The sequence below is a fragment of the Ambystoma mexicanum genome, chromosome 7q (assembly GCF_040938575.1).
Source record: "Ambystoma mexicanum isolate Mex_15411 chromosome 7q, UKY_AmexF1_1, whole genome shotgun sequence".
In the NCBI taxonomy this organism is placed as follows: domain Eukaryota; kingdom Metazoa; phylum Chordata; class Amphibia; order Caudata; family Ambystomatidae; genus Ambystoma; species Ambystoma mexicanum.
In genome coordinates, this window is record NC_090941.1 from 677906755 (window position 1) to 677930256 (window position 23502).

Consider the following 23502-nt stretch of genomic DNA (forward strand, 5'->3'; position numbering starts at 1 on the left):
CCACCTTGTGACGGTATGACGTGACATTTTTTAAATCACTTTCATTGTCAGGAGAAACAATGCCGGGCATGGTTCCTCATTCCACATTCCTGTGATAGGCCATGTCCCCACTCTCCCCTCAATCTTGGTCTTGTCTCTGTCAACACAGCACATGGCCCCTTCAAAGTAGAAAACATTGAATTGGGGTACTCCCTGGAGGAGTAAGCCTGAGAGAGCCACACTCTGCACTCCATAGTCCACCTCTACGCCATGCTCTTCATTTTCCCCCCAAAAAGGAGGGATAAAAACAGAGGGAGTGAGCACATTTTGCTCCAGTCTCAGCCTTACTCTTCCAGGACAGGGACCAGCTCCTTTTCTGCTGTCCAGGCGTGTGTCCTTCCACTGTATAGAAGTAGGATTCGATGGGGCCAATTTGAAGGATCTAGAGCGCATCATAACCAGTGGTTGAAATGTACAAAAAAGTAGTGGGACTATACACTCACCTCCCTGGACTGCTTGCCACCCACCACCCCTACTCCCAATGTTAAATAATAACAATAATCATTTCATTTTATACTTGTACATGGCATAAAGCCATTAAAAGCACACGGCAAAAAACATTTAAACAAAATATCTGGTATTTGCATCTATAAAACCAGATTAAGTATAATAAAACAAAAAAAACAGCTCTGTTTTATGCGCTTTCAAAACACATGACCAATTCATGCTATAAGTTAAAAAGGAACATTTGTATATGGGAGAGTACACTCACAGCCCCTATAGAATAATGATTTTGCATAAGCAACAAGGTGAATTTATAAACCAAATAGTCTAAAATGCAGTAATAAATACATTGTAGCCTGAAGACATCTCAACTGTACTTGATGCCGAGCAGCCATGCACGATGTGTACATTTGGCCACTGTCTGTACCCTGATCAGATCATCTGCCTGCTTGCAGAATTCCAGCGCTACATAGGATGATCTGATACCCGATACTCTCAAGATTGTCTTCAAATGTGTATTCCTCAACATTTTAAGCCTCGGGCAGAGGAAAAGGAAATACATTTACCAGAGCTGTATGTGCACGACGATCTTGTAAAAGATGCCAACATATGTTTGCCCATTCTAAAATTAATAAATAAGGCTCGTACAAAGGGGGAGCGACTTGGTCAAGATATACTTCGAAACCAAATTCCAGCATAGTTCTAAGATAGTGTAAGCTCAGCTCCTACTTGTCACAAGTGGCAGCCATCATTTTCCTTATAGAAGAGCTGATGAATCGTTTTTTTATTCTATGAATCTGGGCCTTAGTTATATTCTTGCGATTAACCCAAAGTTCTTGTTCTCCTAATTCATATACGATTTCTTTTAACATGGGACACCCAAGGAAGGCCTTTTCCTCCTTTCAAAATCATAACATCAATCAGTTCATTCTGAAAATGTTCAACGGCTGGAGATTGCCATAATCATAACCAGTATATAATTGGTTTGAGCAAAGCTGCAATATTGACTGAAGGCACATTTGTTTCTAAGTGAATCGGCATATTCGGTGAACCCTGCAACAACATCAGCAGATTTTTTAGAAATGTGTTCTCGACTTTTGCCTAGTTTAACATGTTGGCATAACCCCAAAGTTCTGCTCCAACGGTTGCAGCTACAATGGCCAGTTCCCCATATAATTCCAGGGCAGGTCCTACCTCGCCCCTACCATGTCTACTAAAGAACACTCAAGTAGCACCACTATATTTTTCAGGTTTTGAACAGGGTTTAACCAATTGTGAAGACCACTGCCCATTTTCACTAAATCGAATGCCTTAATAATAGTACTGCTTGACCTGATCAAGCTTTAGGTTGTTAACCTTTATGTCCACAGCTTGGCATTTTGCAAATTTTGGTCTAAACACTATGTTAAGGTGTAATTTCAACTCTTCACATTTTCTAGAAAGGCCGCCATTGTGACCCGTAGGCCTTGTGGAGATGTGGACAAGAGCACTGCATCGTCCACAAAAAAAGGGTGGGATAGATGTCATGATTCAATTTCATAGGGTCTAAACAGTTTTTTAGCAGGGCCTTTATTACTTCGTCAATAAAGATACAAAAGACACAAAATAGCATTAGGGCTAGGACGCACCCTGCCTTTCACACTTGGAGACTTCAAATTCACACATGGTAAAGTGACTGTACACAAGTTAACACCTGCCTCAAAAGGTTGCGGGGAACACTGTTGAATGCCGTTTTTAAATCTACAAACACTGCATATAATTTCATCTTTGACAGAACAGTATATTTTTGAATTATTAGATGCAGCCTAAAGCTTTGATCGACAGTGCCCCTTCCGGCTTGGAATTCTACTTGAAGAGTGTTAATAATGCAGTTTTCATCCGCCCATAAAGAATCACTTTTGCAAACACCATCCCAGAGCAATCTAAGAGCGAGATTGGGCGGTAGTTTGCTGGCTGTTCTTTGCCCACCTTTTTGTAAATGGGAACAATTTCCGTCAATCTCCAAGAATTCTGAACCCTCTCCATATTGAAACAGGATGTAAATAATGTCCATAGTACTGGTGCCCAAATGGTCGATTTCTCTTTAAACATATCTATGGGACTTCTATCAGGGCCTGATGCTTTGCCCGCTGTTTGGGAATTGATAGCTTTGTAAATCTCCTTCAACTTGAATTCCAGCTTATTATTTTCCACAGTTTGGACTCAATTTGAGACAGTTGATGTTCTTGTGTCTATATCCTCTTCAAATCAGCAAAAGGATTGTGCCAGGCATCATGATTTATACTACAATGGATAGTTGCATCTCCTTTTAACTCCACACCTGAGACTAACTTCCAAAACATTAAAGAAATACAAGCCTCTGCCAAGTGCTCCCATTGTTTCTTCAAGTACACCTTTTTTTTTCTTCTAATTACATTTTTGTAATGCGATCTTTGAGGGTGCAACCATTGCTTATCGACAGAAGGCTTTGAAGCAAGGGTTACAAATGGTAGTTCATTAGCCAGCTCACAATCTCTGTCAAACCACCCTGCCGTTACAATTGTACGCTTTTTTATATCCCTTTTAATGTGCATAATGTTGGGGTGGTCAGAAAAGGTCCCAATGAGAAAAAGGGGTTTGCGTTGCACGAGCCACTTTGGTGATTGGGGTAGCAGCGAAGTTGTTGTGATGTTCCAAGTTTTTATGTATCCAGCATAGTTAATGAGAATGGGGCATGTGTTACTTTAAGTGTTACTTTGTGTTTAAGTGATACATTTAAGATCTGCATGTGTGCAGCAAGATGTTTATCAAAAAGGGCACCTGGTTGATGCCTTGCTCTACCCAGGTAGGTAGTCGCGTATTAAAGAGCAAAATTGAGCAAGGTCATAGAAAACCTGGCTGATTAACGAAGGATGAACACACACCTACAGCAGTTACACCTTGGTAAGTGTGTACAAGTAACTGTGAATGACTTCTGACAAAAATATATCAGGACAGTTCTGGGTACTGCAGTTAGATTTTTAATAAAACTGCAGTCTACATGTTTTTGGATACACTTGATAGAGAGTAACCCAAGATACAACAGTATTTACACATTTTGAAGGTACAGTAACCAGTTTGTGAGTGACAAATTTCAAATATTTGTAACGTCTTTTCAATGCTTACACAGCCACTGAGTGGTCCTTGGGAAGGAAACCAGTGGATTTAGTGAGGTGATAGCATGTGATAGTCAGCACATATACATCAACACAGTGAGGGGTTGAACAAGGACAACGCAAACAATATAACAGTCAACACGACAGTGTTTCGGCCAGAAAGTGAGCTTGGATGAGCTCTGATGGTGTGGCCTTCATCAGGACGAGATTTTCCAGGGCGGGAAGTTTCTTGTGAGGTCGGAACTTCGGAGCGCAGTGGCTCAGGGAGCTGCAGTGTCAACAGTACACTGGAGGATTTTCGAGGTCCTAGAAGTGGCCGTTCTTTGAGAGCCTGTCACATGCTATCACCTCACTAAATCCACTGGTTTCCTTCCCAAGGACCACTCAGTTGATGTGTAAGCATTGAAAAGATGTTACAAATATTTGAAATTTGTCACTCACAAACTGGTTACTGTACCTTCAAAATGTGTAAATACTGTTGTATCTTGGGTTACTCTCTATCAAGTGTATCCAAAAACATGTAAACTGCAGTTTTATTAAAAATCTAACTGCAGTACCCGGAACTGTCCTGATATATTTTTGTCAGAAGTCATTCACAGTTACTTGTACACACTTACCAAGGTGTAACCGCCATAGGTGTGCATTTACCCTTTGTTAATCAGCCAGGTACTCTATGACCTTGCTCAATTTTGCTCTTTTAATATGTGTGCAGCAAGATACATGTCAAAATCACCAATGAAATATGAATACAATCTAGATATGGTCTGCCACAAAGCGTCTAGAAGCTGGGCAACAAGGAACTTCATAAATGTGCATGCGAGAAAGGAGATTTGTTATGAAGGTACCACTGTGAAGAGAGCGCTGCAGTTTCAAAACCTACATGCACCGACACACATACATGGGGGTCAAGGGATATATGTTGAGGACAGTTTGGGGTACATGGGGACTGTACAAATCTGTAATCTGTGTGTATCGGGGGGGTTCCCATCCCCGAACCCTCTAAACCCCATGCCCCTTTACCCTAACCCAACCCTAACCCTTGCCTTAAACCTTATTCTAACCCTTACACTAACCCTAATTCTAACCCTTGCCCTAATTCTAACCCTTGCCCCAACCCTAATTCTAACCCTTGCCTAACACCAACCCTAATTCTAACCCTTGCCCTAAGCCTAAATCTAACCCTTTCCCTGACCCTAAAATCCATCGAAATCCATCGAATTGTTTTCAAAGAAAAGTCATTTCGATGGAAAGGATTTTCGTTAAATAAAATTCGATGGAACTGACTTCGATGGGTTTTCACTCGATGAAAAGACCAGATACCACTAAAGAGCAGTATTACTGATCTTCTGTAGTTGAACTACCAGAGGTTGGAGTTCTAATATACCGTCTCCCTTGGGTCCACATTCCAAATCAAGATAGAATCTACCCAAATGAGCAGGCCACCACTAGGGCGCCCTTTAGTGCCTTTTTGTGCTGGCTTCTGGAAGGACTGGTAACCCTGCATATCCATCAAATTAGTGGACCATGTTTCCTGAATAAGGATAAACTGGTGCCCTCTGATACATTTTTGCCAGCTTGGGTCTTCCATGTGCTTGGATAGACCAGCTATGTTCCATGAAAGTAAATAACTTTGCTGGCTCGAAGTATCCTCCTGGCTACCCTGTATACTTAAATCAACAGCCTCCACACCTTTGTCTATTTTGTTAGGCTGATCATTCATTTCATCCCTAATACAGATTAAAGCTGGAGGAAGTGCAGTTGGAACCCCCTTATTGGTAACGATGCATCCTAACAATAATAACAAACCCGAACACCTGGCGTCCTGCCTCTCCTCCCCTCCACATCCAGTACTGTCAACACTCCAATAAATGCAGAGAAAGACGTGCATTGTAAAGTCACCTACTGGTAGCCATTGTTCCCCACAACATGCAGTTTTATACACTCCTCCCCTTTATAATCAACAGATACGTTCTCTTCTTAAGGGACATGCCAAAGACCATAGCAGTCATTACATACACACTGCTGTGCCTGCAGAAATGTAACATTAATCATGATTAAACGATATTGACAACCAGCTCTTTTGTGCTGGGGAGTTAATCTTCCAGAGGTTGGAGCAGCTGATCACTGCAGATGAAGTGCTGCCTGACCGCTTGGCAGCAGGTAATTAAAATAAACTAAAGCAAATCTGTATCGGCAAGGCTCAGTGAGCTATGACGCCAGTGCATTACCTGAAGGAAACCGGTTTCCATACTGTCCAGGAACGGTAATCCCGGGGAAAAAAGTAGGGGAATGAAGACTTACTTTTTTTAAAAGAAACATCATGCCATGTAGCTGCCGCCCTCATTCATGCCTGATCATAACTGAGAAATGGGCTATTGCTGTGGGCTTGTTCGTGTAAATCATGGCACAGTGGCACGAACAAAGGTTAAAGCAATGGGATTATTGTTCAATAAGAAATAAGGCCCGATACATTGATTTTAATTTCTAAAATCAGGTGAGAAATTCACAACTATATTTTTCAAGGCAAACTATTGGGGCAGTGCTTTTCACAACAAACCGCTGGGTAATATTCGGCCATTCGATTTTGTAGGCGGTCAAATTATGTTTATTTGAAGAGAACTGAATTGTACTTCTTGTATCGGCCTCCGAAGGATGACCGTGTGGTTGGACCCAGGAAGATGTAAACCTTAGGCCGCCTGGTCAAGCACAGCCCCCTGCAGTGAGCGCGTGTGTCCACTGACCTGACAAAACTGCTTGCTCATTATGATCAAATCACATGCTACTTTTGGTCATCAGTGTAAAGCTTTCAAAACAGGTCTAACACTCTCCTTATAAAGTACATGAAGCAGGATCCCTCCACCAGGACACAATAACACAACCTCGCAGTGAAAAGCAGAAAAAGAATGATTTTGAGTGACCGTCAGCAGAGATTTTGGACTTGCAGGAAGTAACCTGCTCTCTCTGGTGACTGCCTCACATGTGCACGTGATTCAAAAGGCCGCCCATAGATGACAATAAGGTAACCAGATAATGCCATGTCATTTGGGACCTCATGCCCCAGTCCTGGTTTTCATATTTCCATCAGTTGTATTCTGGGAGTTATAGTCTTCTTCCATCAGTTAATGGCCAGGACAAGGAAAGCATTTTTACTGTCACATGTAGTCAATTGATAACCTCAGACATGGGACTCCTTGCACCCCCATCCTTGTGCCTGCTTCATTTCAGGCCTTTACGCTTTCCATGGTGTAGACCGGAAGTTGTAGACATCTTGCATCACTTTAATTGTATGAACTCAAGTAAAAGCAAAGACTAGGACTGGAACTCGCTTTCACCCCTGACATAGAGTATTCTGGTAACACCAGTCAAGGCACTCTTTCCCTACCCATCCAAGTCCTTTTCAAATGGTATCTATTTATATTAACTGTATTCTGAATGTGCATATTACCCGCCTGTGATTCTTTTTTTTATACAGTAGCCTAGAAACATCACTGGTCAAACAACATGTCTTTGTTAACCACTGAGCCAACCAAGAGGCCTGCAGAGGCTCGCAGATAACAGGGCCCCGTGCTAGTCACAATGGCAGTAGATCACTTCCCAAGTAATCATGGAAAGAACAATAAAAGTTAATAATGTACCTCCGCATGGAATGCGAAGCAAGAGCTCTGATGAAGGACTAGCGGGCCCCATGTCAGATGCGACACCAGCCAGTCATGGCTTTCCCCTTGCAAGCGGAGACGTTTAGCTTTATTTCCCACCCAGGGCAGGCTCGAGCATGCCAAGTGAAAAGCCAGGGGTGGCTCAAGGTCTGTCGCATGGCATGGGGCCACTTGGATCTTATTTTCAATTGGCAAAAGACAATTTGATTGGCCGCAGGTCCTACGATCCGTGCCATCGTATCATCATACAGTACACCTTTGCCACTATTCTATGGATCTTTTCATACACGAGTAGTGTCTAGATGGATGAGGCGACCTGACACTTGAAGCGACTGTGGGTCTGGTATCTGAGTTATGGCTGGATGCCTAGTGCGTCTATACCAGAATCCCCACAAAAACAGCCCAGGCCTTGGGGGAGATAATCGCCAATTGCTCTGTGCAAGTAGCCAGGTGCTCCGTGCACCTGTGCAGGGAAAGAAAAGCAGGCTTCAGGGATCACAGACGAAGTCACCAAAAAATGGCTCTGCAGATTGGAATGTGGCTATTTCCTGTGCTACCGTGGGTGGCAGAGCGCCGTTCCCTTCTGTCAGGACACTGGTCGGTATTTTTACCTCACTACCAATAAAATGTTTACAGCTGACCTGTCAGTCCCACAATAGAAGGCAGGACTGTACGCCGAGCAACTGACCCAGGGGACCTGCCTTCTGTGCATCCTTGAATGATACCGCTGTGGAAGGGGGAGGGGCGGGCTGGGATGGACACCGTCTGGTAAAATAGTTGAGCCACTGTCGCCTGCTCTTCCCGCAGAAGTTGATGCTAGAGGCGGATAGCTCGCTGTAACTAAAGTACGATGTATTTTTGTTTCCCTGCAGGCGGGAATGGTGCTGAAGTCCGGATATTTCTGGCTGGGATTGCTTCTGGTGCCCGCGGCATGCCTTATCAAGGACGTTGCATGGCGAGCGTAAGTGTGCAAACCAAAACTCAAACCCAGTAAGGAAAACTCTTAGCTTTTGTGAGTACTGTCTAACTCCGCTCTGCAATTCAAGAAACTACGTTTGCTGCGGGGCTCCTTTGCAATGACGTGCTGTGGATGATGACGAGGTGTGTGTACTAAGATCTGACAAGATGCACACCCTATAATTTCTACTTGTACAGTCAGGGCCAGCACAGTGGTGGCTGGGGAATTTTTGAATTGCAGGGGTGTCAATGTTTACCACAAAAATGCGTGAGTGACCGAATGAGCGAGTGGTTCATGGGGTGGGGGGCGGGGTTAGGGGCTGGGTGGGGTTTGGGGCGTGGGTATCGGGCGGTGGCTATTCCTGAGAAATGTTTTAAAATAATGTGTTAAAATTGTGCATTTTTTAACACACTTTCTAGCGAAAATTTTGTTAAAAGCTACACAATTTGCAATCATTTTTGAAAAGTAGCATTTGAAAAAAATCCAGTAGATGACCAACGGCGCACTGGAGCATTTTCCAACACATTTCCATTATGTCTGTCAACATTATATGCCAATATAAAACACGTTTTCATGCTGGCTGTGCCCATAAATATCCATGCAGAATGCACAATAAATGCCATTATTACCATATAAGAAATTACTCCTGTTGGATTTGCTAGTACAAAACGACAGGCCACAATTAGAAAACATGTCAAGACTGGCTGCACTGATGTAGGACAGTCTAGCCATCTATTAACACCTTTCAGGATTGCTTTACACTTGATCCCCAATAACAAAATGGCATGATACAGTACGAATATATGGCCGGAGTGGTGCCAGTTTTACCCGGTTTGCTTTTCTATTGGTGCCCAGTAAAAGAAATGCCAGGTCACAGTAAAAAGTGATCCAGACTGGCTGCACCAATTAGAGCGAGTATTGCAACATAATAACACTCATCATGCTAACTTTAACCTTCATTCCAGTAAAACATGTCATGCCATAGTAACAACACATAACTAGACTGGCTGCATCAAAGTTGGAAAGTCTTGCTACTTAAAAACAATCATCATGCTTTCTTTACCATTGATGCCCAGTATAAATGCCATGCCAAAGTAAGAAAGTAGATTTATACTGGTTGCACTAATGAATGCAAGTCTAGCTACATAATGCAACTCATCGTGTTTGTTGTCTCATTGATGCACACTATAACATGACAGATTAAGAAAGTATAACTCGACTGCCTCCCCCAAGTATGCCAGTCCAGCTGTGTAATAACACTCATCATGTTTGCTTAACTTTGATGCCCAGTCTAATCCCATGCCACAGTAAGTAAGTATAGCTAGACTGGCTACATCTGAGTATGCCAGTCTAGCTATGTAGTAGCCCTCATCATGTTTTCTTTACCCTTGATGCTTAGTAAAAATACAATGCTACAGTTAAATAGTAGCTAGACTGACTGCACCCAAGTATATCAGTTTAGCTACATTATAGCACTCATAATGTTTGCTTTACATTTGATGCCAAGAAGAAATAACATAACTGCCAGTAGTCCCTCCCCTTAAAGTAGATGCCTATGCGCGCACTCCCTCACAAATGCACACACGCTCTCATTCACGCAACATACACTCTCTCATACACCCACACCTCCATACAGCACTCAAACAACACCTTGCATGCATTCATGCATACATAAAAACAGAAATACACACATTCACAGGAGGACACATGCACACAAGGGCTCAGACAACCCCACTAGCATGTACACATACATACAAACCCATTACACAACATACACATACATATTTTCACTTACTTCTTACTCGCACCCTCTGTACACTGACACCTTGAGCCCTAACCAAAAGCCCCCCGCATGCACAGCGGTCTGACTGAAAGTATAAGAGATACCGCCTCTCCTTTGAGTAAGTGCAGGCTAAGTCAGCAGCACAATAATGAGGCAGTGGGCAAGATCTCCTATACACCACCAAACCTCTTATCATCTTTCACTATGCCTCTAGTTGAGCCCAAAGGGCTTTTGCGATTGAAAATAAAACATAGCAGGGGATGCCTCGGCCCCCTCTGCTCATAGGCAGGCAGCACAGTCCCCCTGCAATAATGGTCTGTGCGGCCTGCCACTCAAGTTAGGGGGAGACTCCCCCCCAAGCCCATACATACCAGCCGACGCCAGTTGCGCATTCCTTGTGTTGTGCTGCCAGTTGCTGCCAGTTCCCTATTGTGTTTAGACATCTGTTGTGCTACTGGCTTCTGCATATCCATACTTGTCCACTTACGCACTTTCAGTGGGTTTTACCCGCCATAGAGTCAGTTCACTCACCTGCCGATTCCCTACTCCGTCCATAGGTTGTCAATGTGCTCTCATCCACCAAAAAGAAAAGTCTTTGTTCACCTGCATTAACTCAAAAGGTTGACAGCAGATATGCACATTTGTTAGTTGTGTGACAGGCAGCCTACAACTATCTAGCAAGATCCTGTGTTGCTTTCCTTAACTGCACTGTTCATCTTACATTTCAAACCTCTCATTTACAAGGTAGCTATCTTTTTCAAAACTATGAAGTTGATTTCTGTAATTTAAAGTCGTTTTTGTGTGGGAATATAACTCTTGTTCCCATCATGCTTATGAAGGTGGTTAACTGTAGCAAACAATAAATGCCAGGTGATGATGCCTGGACACAGATAGGTGCATAAACAGCTAAGAACCCTGACAAATGACATTCATCGGAACACTAGCCACCGCATGCATTTCTAGGCCTTGTGGTCCAGCAGTTTGGGCCGGGCTGCTCACATTAGTGTCAGGGAGGCCACGACTGATTTACAAACAACGGTATGGAAGCCTGACCAAAGCAATGCCAGTGGTTATGATTGATTCAGAGACTTGCATCCATCACTGAGGGCCCATACAAATAAGATTCAAAATATATATTCTGCTGCATGAACTACTTGAGTGTAAATGAAACAATAAGGTTGGTAGTAAGAACATTTTTGTTCTGGAGGTGAGACTGTAGTAAAATCAAAAAGGGATTTGATGTAAGGCTTTGAATTAGGCTATTAGGTGTAAGCCAGATTGCATTGGGCCACAGATAGGATGGAGAAAGGATGTTAGAAGAGACACACATTGTATGGACGCGTTAGGTCGTTTACGCATTCATTGCCATGTTAATCCCTATGGTATTCCCACCAACTACCTGCCCCCTTCCTGCTGAAACATACCCTCTAGGGTATTCTTTGAGCAGGCTCTGTCACAAAGCAACGTCTAATTTTGTGCTGTGTTGGGCCTGTTTGTGTTATATCTAAGTATTCTTTTGAGTGTTTAATGACTTAATTGCCTCTGTAAATGAGCTCCTGTTCTAATAAAAAAATCTCTTAATAATATGTGTTTTCAGCAAATAGATGTAAAATTAATATGGGTGTCCTCACATCTGTTCCTTGCACTGGAATCCTAAAACTATCAATCGCAAAGCCAGCTGCCTTGACTTGTGCATAGGTATTACACAGGCATTTGCCAGACAATTACATCATATGCTTGGGTACTCGCACCATTTTCCAGATGTTCCCACATTATTGCCGGATGGTACCCTTTTGACAGTGCCTGGTAAATGCCTATCTTATGTGTACTCAAAAGCACAAACTGTTGGCTTTGCCAATTTGTGTTGGTTTCAGCTTGTCTCAGATGTCAGTGCCTTGTTTGCTGCACCTAGGGAATCAAACTGCACCTCGCTGAGTTAGCCCAACATAAACCTACCAGAACATATCAAGGCTAGGATGGCAAGGATGGCAAGTATGGATCAGCTTCAGATCCTCTTCTCATCCATACTTACCAGTAGGGTTCCTACCTAAATAGTATGTATCCTTGTCTGTGTGGAAGCCTAGCATGCCCGGCCAGAATTTTTCATTAAATTAACAGATGAGTACTGACTTGATAACATCGCGCTGTTGGAGTAACCATTAACAATGTTTGTATGCAAACAGAATACATCATGTGTGTGGTGGGTCTTGTTTGAAAAGTATGATACAACTGCTGGGTGTTTAGGCAGTGCCAGAAATGGAATCCATTTACTGTGGGATCCCACCAGTTACAGATGGGGGCGCGGGACTGGGGGATTGTTCTCACTCCCAAATAAACTTTTGCCTCTCAGAAGATTGATCATGAAACCTTGAAAAAAACACAAGAAAAGAGCATTTGCTATTAGGTTGCGGGCAAAGTATAAACGGTGCACATCTGATAAACCTAAAAAAAGTGTATTGAAATATTTCTTAAAGAGTACAATCAGAGGTTTATTTAACAGTTGGACAAGGGACAAATGCCCATGGGGCACCCTTGCTCGACCTTTCTCCCCTCAAAGTCTGCCAGGGCTGCACAGGCCCTCCCAGTGAGGCCTTATCTTTTTAACATGGCTCGACAGCAGATTATTTAAAACAGGAACTGATTAGTGATGGGAAAATGTTACTGGAACTTTTTTCTTCGAATTCCTTTAATAAGCTATTTTAGAAATTATGGGGTATAGAACAAGCTGTGTGAAACAATGACTTTGTAATGCATTTCATTTAACTTTGTGTCTGACTGTATCAGATTTTCTGTAAATTCTCATTAATTTGCTTTCTGGAGCTTGTACACTTCCATTCAGCATGAGGAAAGTAAAGCTACAATAATATCATGTTCCCGCCATTTTATATACTCCACAGGACTTGGGAAATTACCACGTATGATTGTAGCTTTATTGGTAAAAGTAAACGGATTCTAAATTGTTAATTGTGGGTGAGATTTACACTTTTCCAGACATGCAGTATAAAAGTGAAGAAAAAGGGCGATTTTGTTTTGGCATGTTTTGCTATCTACTTTTCCAGTACTTGGTGGAAACAATTCAAATTACCTGTAGGGGCCCTTTTGCAAAGAAGTGCAAACAAGAGCGGTTTCCTCAATGCAATTTTTGGATTCAAAATACAATTACCTTAATACTCTTTTTTTAATGAAACCGTTTTTACAATGATGTACACATTGTCGGGTTGCTTTATCATGTCACTTGTGCATTTTTAAAGTAATCTGTATAAAATTGAGTATTCTTGTTTTATTGTTTGATTTATTGCAAACCTTTAGAAAGAAGTTAGCGAAGTAAGAAAAAGAACCAAAATAAATGGAAAAATAAAAGTAAAGAGAAACATCAAATACAGAAACTTACAGTAATAAACAACATTACATTTTCATGGCTTACAATCATTCGTATAAAAGCATACAATTCATAAAAATAAATGTTTGCTTTATAAATCCTTCCTATCACTTCAAATTTCTTTTATATATAGAGTAGCAGTAGGAATATAACTATCATTTACAATTCTGTAAAAAATGTGACGTGTGCAAAGACTCAGAATTGTATTATTTTAGGGATTTAGAACCAAACTTCAATGCATATTTATACCAGCTTGAGCTGGGAAGTTGTGTGGACAAGTACCTACATTTCAGGCTAGGCTCAAATTCAGACTTTACCACTTAACCGAAGGGTGTAATCCTGAGCGAATCATTTAAGATCACTGTGTGTTTCCTGTCAACATTAGATTCCCCTAAAAGTGATTCAGTTTGCAGTATGAGCTATTCCAAAAAGGCCCGACACATGGTTTTGTAGATCAGCAGCGCAGGGCTCAAGGCCTGCCAAAGAGACACGCACACATCTTTCTTTGGAAAATATAAGGCCACGTTTATTGAACACATTTGTGACATTTAATAGCAAAGCAAAGTAAACATGTAAAACGAGAAGTCATCATGCACAATTGCATATTATAAACAATATGTAAACAGTATGTACCAGACAATGATGCATAAGGGGTGGCAGGGGAGCGCTGGCCCCATCTCCCTACCAAACCCCACCGGGAGTGATACCATGAGACCGAAAAACCCTCAACCTGCACTGTCCATCTCCTGATCCACTCTATCCTGCATGCTAGCACTCCCAAACACCCTCTACGCAATTAAAATGTTCTGCAAAATTGTAACAAAAAATAAAATGTGTTTCAAATATTTAACGAGGAGGTGGGGCGCTGTCTTTTACAACAAGATGGCCAGACCACAAGCAACTCCTCCATGGCCTGCTGGGAGTAGCCATGGTATTTGTGGAGGTATTGTTGAGCGCACACCATTTTAGATGGAATAAAGACTGGGGGCTTTGTTGCTCAGCCCATGCAGAGGAGGAGGTGGGTGAAAGTTGAATGAGGAGTGGCTAGAAAAAAAGGGGGAGTCCATGTGGGAAAAGGACTGTACTGTTTTTTTGTATAGCTCAATTATAGCATTATGTTCAAAAAGGTACACAACATTTGTATTAGGGCATGATTAATTGTGATTAATCTCTCAGACTCTTGTTAAGGGATCTGCAGTATACAGCTTTCATTTTACCTGCTTGTCATTAGTTTTCCTTATGAAGATGGGGGAGCTTATGAAAGATGAAGTGAGTAGTGAATGGAAGATCAAAATAGTGAGTGAGTTTATGGAAGGAAACTATGGAGCAAATATAAGAAGAAAGCAGAAGACTTTGGAAATGGTAGTGGAAAGCCTTTGATTTTGGAAGGCAAGAGCAGATTTCCCATTTCAACACATGGAGTATACCGGGGCAAATCACTTTGTCAGCATAACCTGGTGAGGTGAACAGGCTGTTTCCAGCAAGAGTCATACCCCTAAACACACAAGTCCAATGCTAGTGAAGAGGAGTAGGTGGATGCGTTTCCCTAGCTCCCGCCCCCCTCACCACCATCATATTGGACCAGCAGGAGAAGAGCTATGTGTGGGACCCCATGTGTTGTCCCTATACCGCATTGAGTGCATGAGAGATGATATGCACTCAGGAAACCATACTGGATGTACCCTCGTACTGAACGGGTGGAAGGATGTCAGCACGCACCGTTGGATATCATGGAGTGCTGAGGGAAATCTGATGAGGGCAGAATGATATCATGAATAAGATATACAAGGACATACTGAAATGATATGGAAATACATAAGAGTAACAATGCAACTGAAGTGAAAAGAGAAACATGTACGAAATAATAAAGTAATTATATATACAAAGAAGAGTAAGTAACTTGTTGACCAATAAGTGTAAATACACAGTAACACAAGGTAGATGAGACATATAGAAGCTTGCTATAGAGGGAAATATAACGTGGCTAAGATGTCCATAATCGAAAGATGGACATCAGCTCGTGTTAAAACTCAATCCAGCTACCTCAGATACAGACCAGGGATTCAGAGTTAGGAGACGTTGAAGAAATAGCTTTGTGTGCAAAATAAAGAGGAGTCTTTGTTGGCCTGGGATCAAGGGTGCTATTTGAAGGAATAACTGCAAGGCACAAAGGGAGGCAGATTGATAAGCCATGGACGTGAGACATGTTTCTCTTAGATTAAAGGAGAAGAAAACATTTGCAAGAGCCAAGTATTGGACAATTAACAATGGATAAGGTCTATACAAGATGGAGTGAGCAAGTCTCTAGAGGCCAAAAGGAGCAAGAAACCCAGTATAAGTAAATCAAATATCAGTAAATAGGAGGTTGAAATGGACACATTTGCAGTTTCCTCACATCTGATCTAGAAGATGGAAACAAAAGCTATTCATTAAGCTTTGGATGAAGATAGTGATGTGCTTTCACTCCCTCAAATGTCACAGAACAGAGAGCAGGCTACAAGGTCAACTACAGCTGGGAAACTTTGACTTATGGCCAGACCGATGAGAGATGATGGATTAATTGAGAAAGCCGGGAGCAATCTGATGTGACCAAAGCGGAATAGGATGAAATGTCCGAGTTAAAATTACTGACCCCACCAAAAGACCTAAAACGCACACCACAAAAAGTTCTAACGTCCATAAATTTTGAACTTTTTGTGGTATGTGGTATGTGTTTAGGTGGTTCGGTGGGGTCGGTATTGGGCGGGGGGTGTCAGTGTCAGTTGCAGCAACACCCCGCTTACTATAGTATGCAGTAAAGTGGGCGGGGTGTTGCGGGGGACACCCCCACAGTTCACCCTAGCCAAAAAATAAAAAAAGACAGGGGCTGCACGGGGGTCCCAGCACACTATACTATACAACACCCAGAACACTATGCTATACAGTATAGTGGGCAGGGGTTGCGGGGTATAGTGAGCAGGGTGTTGCGGGGGACACCCCTGCAGCTCACCCAAGCAAAAGTTACAAAAAACATTTAAAAAGGGATCCTGCAGCACCGTTTTCCGATCACGGAAGTGAAAGGGAACTGGCGCTGCAGGGACACAGCACGACTAAAGGAAAGGTAAGTAGGGATTGGGGGTGTGGTGTGAGTGAGGGTGTGAGTGAGGAAATCTGCGTGATTTGTAATGGAAATGTACAAATATTTTGTAACGCGTACATTTCCAATGTGAACATTTCCTTCACAGGAAAATCAGCTATGGATAAATCATGTAGATCCGACTCAAGCACCCGGGTTTTGTTTCACTTACATGCTAAAGAGTCGAAGGTCCCAGATTGAGTGAGAATGCCAACCGATCGGAGGGTCTATGGGCAATAGGCCAATCCGTGGAAAAAGCTCCCTTCTGTGATTATGCACGTCTGTTTTCAGTTCCTTGTTCAGTCAGATTTCATGCAGATTTTCGCTGCCGCCACCCACTGCAATGTAGTCAATGGTAAGGAATCATACCATGGCATAGTACTTTGGTGCCTATTTTAAGGTCATCTATCGTTCAATCCCATTCCTCCATCCAACTGACCATTTTGAACAATCACATTCCTGCCATCAGTGCTCGGTTCTTGTATTATTTTGTCTGATATCCAAGTATCCAAGGCATCTCTCGCTTTGATATTGGATGTCTCTCTTTTGTACTTTCGTCTGCCCCTCATTCATTTTGTTGTTTGTTTTTGGCACTTGTTTCCATTGATGTGCTCCCTTTTACAATCGCAGAGTCGTCCAGCAGTGGCAGTGTCCAACCGGAGTTGATTTGTGATGAGCCTGACTTTCCTGTCTCTACTAAGTAGGGCTACAATGGGTGATGAATGCTGATTCTCAGAATATACTTTAAGTAGAAGGAAAATGCAAAGGGTCCCTTGTTGACCTGCATTCTCGATTTAAAAATGTTGGGTATGCTCTTTGTTCCTGAATTTTTGGGTCCAGAGGGCTGAGTGCAGTCATCCAGTAGTCTTGGGAGGATAGCTCAGGGGCAACGTGCTCGACGATGCAGAGCAACACAGGTTCGATCCCACGCTTAGAAACTTCTGGGTTTTAAGCGCGTTATAAATAACCAATTCTTATATTATAAAGAATGTGACAAATCCCTTTGTGTAATTTGAACTGTGCTTGTTCCTGTGCTGGTTTCCCCCCCCCTTTTGTGGTGGCATATGTCATGTTATTTCTTCAAGGCATGGTACTAGAGAAGGTATTGTGAAAGTAGTGGTGGTTTAATTAAACACATTGGCAGTGGTTCTCTCTTTGGGAATGGGAACCCAGTTGAGCCATTTGGCATAGATTGATAGACCATTCATCCTGATGGCTAGTAGATCAGCTCCCTCCATTTCTTATATGGTTTTATATTAAGATATACTTTGAAGGTGCTATGTCGTTGGTGTTATATCAGTTATTCCAAATAAAGATCCACAGCACATGGCATGCACGGATCCTGTAATGAAGCGATAAGGGGAACATGGACATGCATTTAAAGAGCATTCCACGCTGACATAACATAAAAACCACCAAAACCCTGAGGGCCAACATACACAATGGCTCAGATTCATGGATTATTTGCGCCAAAAAAAAACGGGATTTATGCACCATTCTGCCCGCAAATCCATGTTTAACTAATGGGGATTTGCGGGCAGAATGGCGCACAAATCCCATTTTTTTGGCGCAAATAATCCATGAATTAGGCAAAATGTTTCTCCTACACTAAGTCTAAAGACATGGCTATTGCTGCATAGCAAAGGAAAGTTTTTAAAGAAACATAAGCAAAAATAGAAATACCCAGCAATCCTCGTGGGTTAATATAAAATAAACTGACAGATCTACATTATTTTGTATTTATTAGTATTAAAATGCCGAAGGAATAGAAATACATTGACGATAAAGGAATCTAACAATAATGAACAGCATGTATTAGAACGAAAACTGACAGAAAAAGTAAGTGGTATGAATGGACATATTTATTGTTGACTGGTTCATCTCCATTCAAGCATTCCCTTTTGGAAGTTAAAATGGAAGCCCAAGCAATTGCAAAAACAGGAGATCATGATATACAAAAGTGCTTGAATATAAGTGGAAACTAGTTCCATCAATTACCTGCCCAATTATACACCCTCGACCCTGGGGATCTGGAAAACTACCATTCTATCACTAGCCTTCCTTTCATCGGAAAGATAGTTGAGAAAGTTGTCACCAATCAACTACTCATAAAAAGTGACCAGCTTCTCCTGTTTCAAGATGCTCAATCTGGCTTGTACCCCAAAAGCAGTATGGAGACATCCACCATCCAGGCGGTCGATGATGCCTTGCAAATTATCGTTCAATGTGATGCGTCCCTAGTAGGCCTACTCAACCTCTTTGCCGTATGAGACACAGTTTAAAACATGCTACTGTTTTCACAGAATAAACTGTGCAGACACTGTCATAAAACGTATCTCCTCATATCCATCTGGAATACAGGGATCTCTGAGCTTAGAACATCTGCACGTGACCTGCAATTAGGGGTGTAACGGTATAACGGCATACCGTTAAAGATACCGTGAACAGCTTAATTGAACTATAATAACCGTCACATTGTTTATACCGGTATACCGTTTTAGGGCCTGCAGCTATTAAGTGACCTTTTCAGTCTGATTTGGAAAGGCTGTAGTAAGCAAGTGCTGCGCAGTCTGGATCTTGCACTGTGGGATGTGGCGTCTGCCAAGGGGGCCTTGTTTGGCAGATAAGAGCATAGGGAAAGTGGGGTCCCATTAGTAAATGCAGCTTTGATGCTGGGACCGCTCTCTGTGTGATCAGTAGAGTCGGGTTAAAGATCAACCAATTTGTAGTTTTGGCACCAATTTGAAAGATGGGGAACTACACATCCCAGAATTCAAAGGGGGAATGAACTGGATGCCTTTCTGATGCATGTCCACAATAAATGTTAGCGCTGTAGACTGTATGAACACTGGGCATATCAGTGCTTTGTGCTAGTATATAAACTGTCCCCCTCCCACTCTCCTCCGTGTAGATTTACACATTGGCACTAGAGTTGTTGCTTCGCTTGATCCTTCAACTGCCTTCTGCATATGGCACTGGACTCAAGCAGGCAGGACAGATTCTACATTCAATTTGAAGCATCCAGCCAGAGCAATGGGGGTGAGATATTTCTCAGGTCTATCCTAGATTTGTGACACCATCTGTGAAAGCATTCCTCCGTCTCAGCTCACATGACAAGGGTCCTAATGCGCTCAGACCTGGGGGAAAGCGGTAACGATGGGGCTGTGGTGATGTGGTGGTCTAGGCCATATTTGTGCCGATATGTATTTTAACTTTGTCCCTTTCAAAAAGTTTTTGTGCCACTATCTTTAAGAAGGTAAATGAACATGTATTGAAAGAAATCAACAGCGCCCAATGAACGCTGTCCTGTTAGGATTACATGGTCAGTGGTGACTCCAACATCAGACCTTCATAATACACCAGGCAGATGGTAAACAAGCTATAGTGATTTGAACAATATGCAACCTTTCGGTGAGTGTGTGTTGGCTATGACATTTTGACAAAAGAAACACAATGACGTGCTTTCAGACCTCACATGAGTGACTTTTCTCCCTTTAATGAGATAAAGCGTTATCAAAACAAACTTTTATGACTGAACGGAGTGAGGGGTCATGATGCCCATGTCATGTGGTTCCAAAATAATGCAGGTTGAGGCTGATTTTCTAAGCAATGACCTGTGACTGAGCAGCAAGCTCATTGCTCAAAAAGTGCATTTGAACACTTCCACTAGTCACTCTTTCATTCAAGGCGATCAACAAGCGAGCGCCAAGAAAGACCAAATCTGCAGCCGCCTTAGATTCCTGGAGGATCAGCTAAAAATATGCAAAGACTGACAATTTATGACCTTTTAAGAAAATATGTGTTAAGATTAGTTAACTCCACCTGTTATACCACGATAACCATGATATACTGTCATTTGGCAAGAAGGTTATCATACCGCCATTAAACCAATACCGTGACACCCCTACCTGCAGTGTCACTCAGTTCTCCATCTTCTCTCCGATCTTATTCAATCTATACATGGAACCCCTTGGCGCACTCTTTACCATCCCTGGCATCTCAATGCACCGATAGGCAGACGACGTTCAGCTATAACTAAAAGTTAGGGGTCCCCAGAACATCACCCACATTCACTCGGTGCTTGCTACCATTCAAACATGGATGTCAAGTACATAATTGAACTGTAGCCCTACCAAGACAGAATTGTCAGTGCAGTGCCCCCAAGCCATGCAGGCTCCCACTCAAAGATGGCTGGATGGTATGCACTTAGACAGATTTTCCCCACATTTCACCAACTCACTAACATCTCACAGATTCATTGTGTGTGGACAGCAACCTATCCTTTTAATAACACATAACTAAAAAGGCCCAAACGGCATAAAATCCTCCTAAATCACGAGATCAAACCCTTCCTGCTGCCCCGCAACTTCTGATGGATGTTAGTGCAGTCTCTGGTAATCGTTCACATAGATGGGGAGAAGGCCCTCTTAGCAGGTCACACAACTGCCGGCACACCATGTGCCAGTGTGCTTCATCACTGGGGCATGTATGTTGGACCACATCTACCCAATCTTAAGCAATCTTCACTGGTTAGCCGTTACTGGTTACAAGCTAGGATCCTGTTAAAAAATGCCTGTTTCACCTACAAGGCTACCCCAAGTGTCACACCACCTTACCTCTGGTGGATTGTGACATACATGCAGTAGGACCATAGCCAGACTCACGACTAGATGGGTATGCAAGGAGAAAACTAGGAAACAGTCATTCTCCTTTTACGCTTCGGTCCGTTTGAATTCCATCCCAGTAGCAATCTAGACAGCTCTCTGCTTATCTCCAGTTCTGGAAAAAGCTGAATGCCTGGCTATTTCAGTCCCACCTTGAGTCTACTCTAAACATTCAGATATTCTCCAAGGTGAGTGCCATTCATTGATCTCTGTAATAATCACATTCCTGCCATCATTGCTCGGTTCTTGTATTTTCTTGTCTGATATCCAAGGCATCTTTCCCTTTGATATTGGATGTCTCCCTTTTTTGCTTTCATCTGCCCCTTATTCATTTTGTTGTTTGTTTTTGGCACTTGTTTCCATTGATGTGCTCCCTTTTACAATTGCAGGGTCGTCCAGCAGTGGCGGTGTCCAACCGCAGTTCATTTGTGATGAGCCTGACTTTCCTGTCTCTACTAAGTAGGGCTACAATGGGTGATAAATGCTGATTCTCAGAATATGCTTTAGGTAGGAGGAAAATCCAAAGGGTCCCTTGTTGACCTGCATTCTCGATTTCCGAATGTTGGGTCTGCTCTTTGCTCCTGAATTTTGGGGTTTTACGTTACTCTCTGCCCCTCAACACTCTAACCTGTTAAATTTAGCCTCTGCTTCTTCTGAGCTAGGTTTGCACTCAATGATCATAATAATAATACCTAGATAAAAAGAGACACAAGAAGAAAGGCTGGTTTATATTTGAGCACTTCCAAGGTCTGGAACCAGAGTCTATAAGAGTAAAGCAAGGTGTGCCTTATATAAATAAATAGCACGTAGAATACAGCTGATGAAATATAGGTGAATTGGTTGTAGTTCCAATCGTAAAATGAATCAGAACTTATTGAATAATTATTCAAAAGAAATAGTGAGAATCTGTAGCATTATTGATTAAAGGGAAGACTAATAGATGGCCTATGCTTGAATGATTTATTAAGGGTGGAAGAATGAAGAATCAATACTTCATATATTTATAAATGTCTGTCAGTTATCAATAATTTCAACGTTTATTGTGCAATTGAAGTCTTTATTTATTGAGTATTTATAAAGTGCCTGTACATCAAAATGGTGTATCAAGGAAGCATAAAACAAAAAAGGAGTGTGGGGGGCAGAGAAGAAAAGCAACTAACAGTCCTACTAGGCCTTTTGTCATTTGGATCGTGCAAGTGCAGTACCATGAAGTTCAGCAGAGAATGGCAAGTGGTGTGGGGGAGTGTTGTTAAGGGCAGAAGGGATAATGCTAGGGTAGGAAGGGAAGTGTGGGCATGGAGGAGGCATACAGGTGAAGGAGGGGAGGGGAAGAAGGCCAGTGGGGCAGTGCGAGTGGTAGGGGGAGGCCAGGTGGGCAAGTGCCAGGGGATGCAGGGAGTGCAGGGCGTGGGGTGCACATGCTAAGTGCGAGGATGAGGGTGGACCAGACTTGGTAGGGATGCACCAGGCTAGTCAGGGGAAGAGGGCCCGGAAGGGCAGGTGCAGGTTTAGAGGCCGTGGTTGTCAGGGAGACTGGGGTAGACTGGGCGATTCAGAAGGGACCAGGCCGCCAGTCAATGCGGCAGAGGAGGCATTAGCAGGGGAGGGGGAGAGGAAAGGAAGAGGAGAAAAGGAGGGTCTTGAGATGCTTACAGAACTTAAGGAGATCTGGCTCAAGTGTTAGAGGGGCAGGGAGGCCATCCCAGAGGGCGGCTCCTGTGGAAGAGAGAGATCTACCCCCCACCCCACTCTCTGCTTACAAAAGCGTCTGCTCTGTAGAGAGTTGGACTTAGAAGAACTTAGGGATCTAGCAGGGAGGTATTTAGGGAGAGAAAGGTGCATGTAGGAGGGTCCCAGAAAGCCTTGTGGATGATGCAGAGGGTCTTGAACTTGATCCTCACATCCACTCTGGGAGCTGATTTATAGGGGTGGCATATCTGACCATATCAAAGGCAGAGAAAAGATCAAGAAGGATGAGAAAGGAAAGACAGTTGGAATCGAGATTTGCAAGTAAGTCTTCATAGGTGTTCAGGAGAGCAATTTCCGTGCCTCTGGCTGATCTGAAGCCAGACTGGTGGACGTGGAATCAACTAACAGGTTCAGTGTGGTGGATCATTTGGGAGATGACCAGCTCCTCCAAGAGTCTGCCCAGGAAGGGGGCAATTTTTATTTTTATTTATTGGTTTTGTACAATGCATCTATACACAATGTGTTTCAAGGTGCAACAAGACAACTGGGGGGGTGCATGGATGATCAGACAGAAACAGTCCGACTAGGCCTTGTGACATTCGGATTGTGCAAGTGCAGTAATAAATGTGCAGGGGAGAGAC

At 42.8% G+C, this 23502-nt stretch overlaps 1 protein-coding gene across 3 annotated transcripts in view; it reads left to right on the forward strand.

Moving 5' to 3' along the window:
* The window catches only part of ATP8A2 (ATPase phospholipid transporting 8A2), a 3773191-nt gene that overhangs the window by 3573235 nt on the left and 176454 nt on the right, over window positions 1–23502 (forward strand). For all 3 annotated transcript variants that reach the window (XR_011284127.1, XM_069639892.1, XM_069639893.1), the window contains exon 34: window positions 8146–8234. Coding sequence is in view for 2 of the 3 variants with exons in the window: in XM_069639892.1 (XP_069495993.1) it covers window positions 8146–8234 (89 nt within the window). In the remaining variant the exon portion in view is untranslated. The remainder of the gene's footprint in view (window positions 1–8145; window positions 8235–23502) is intronic.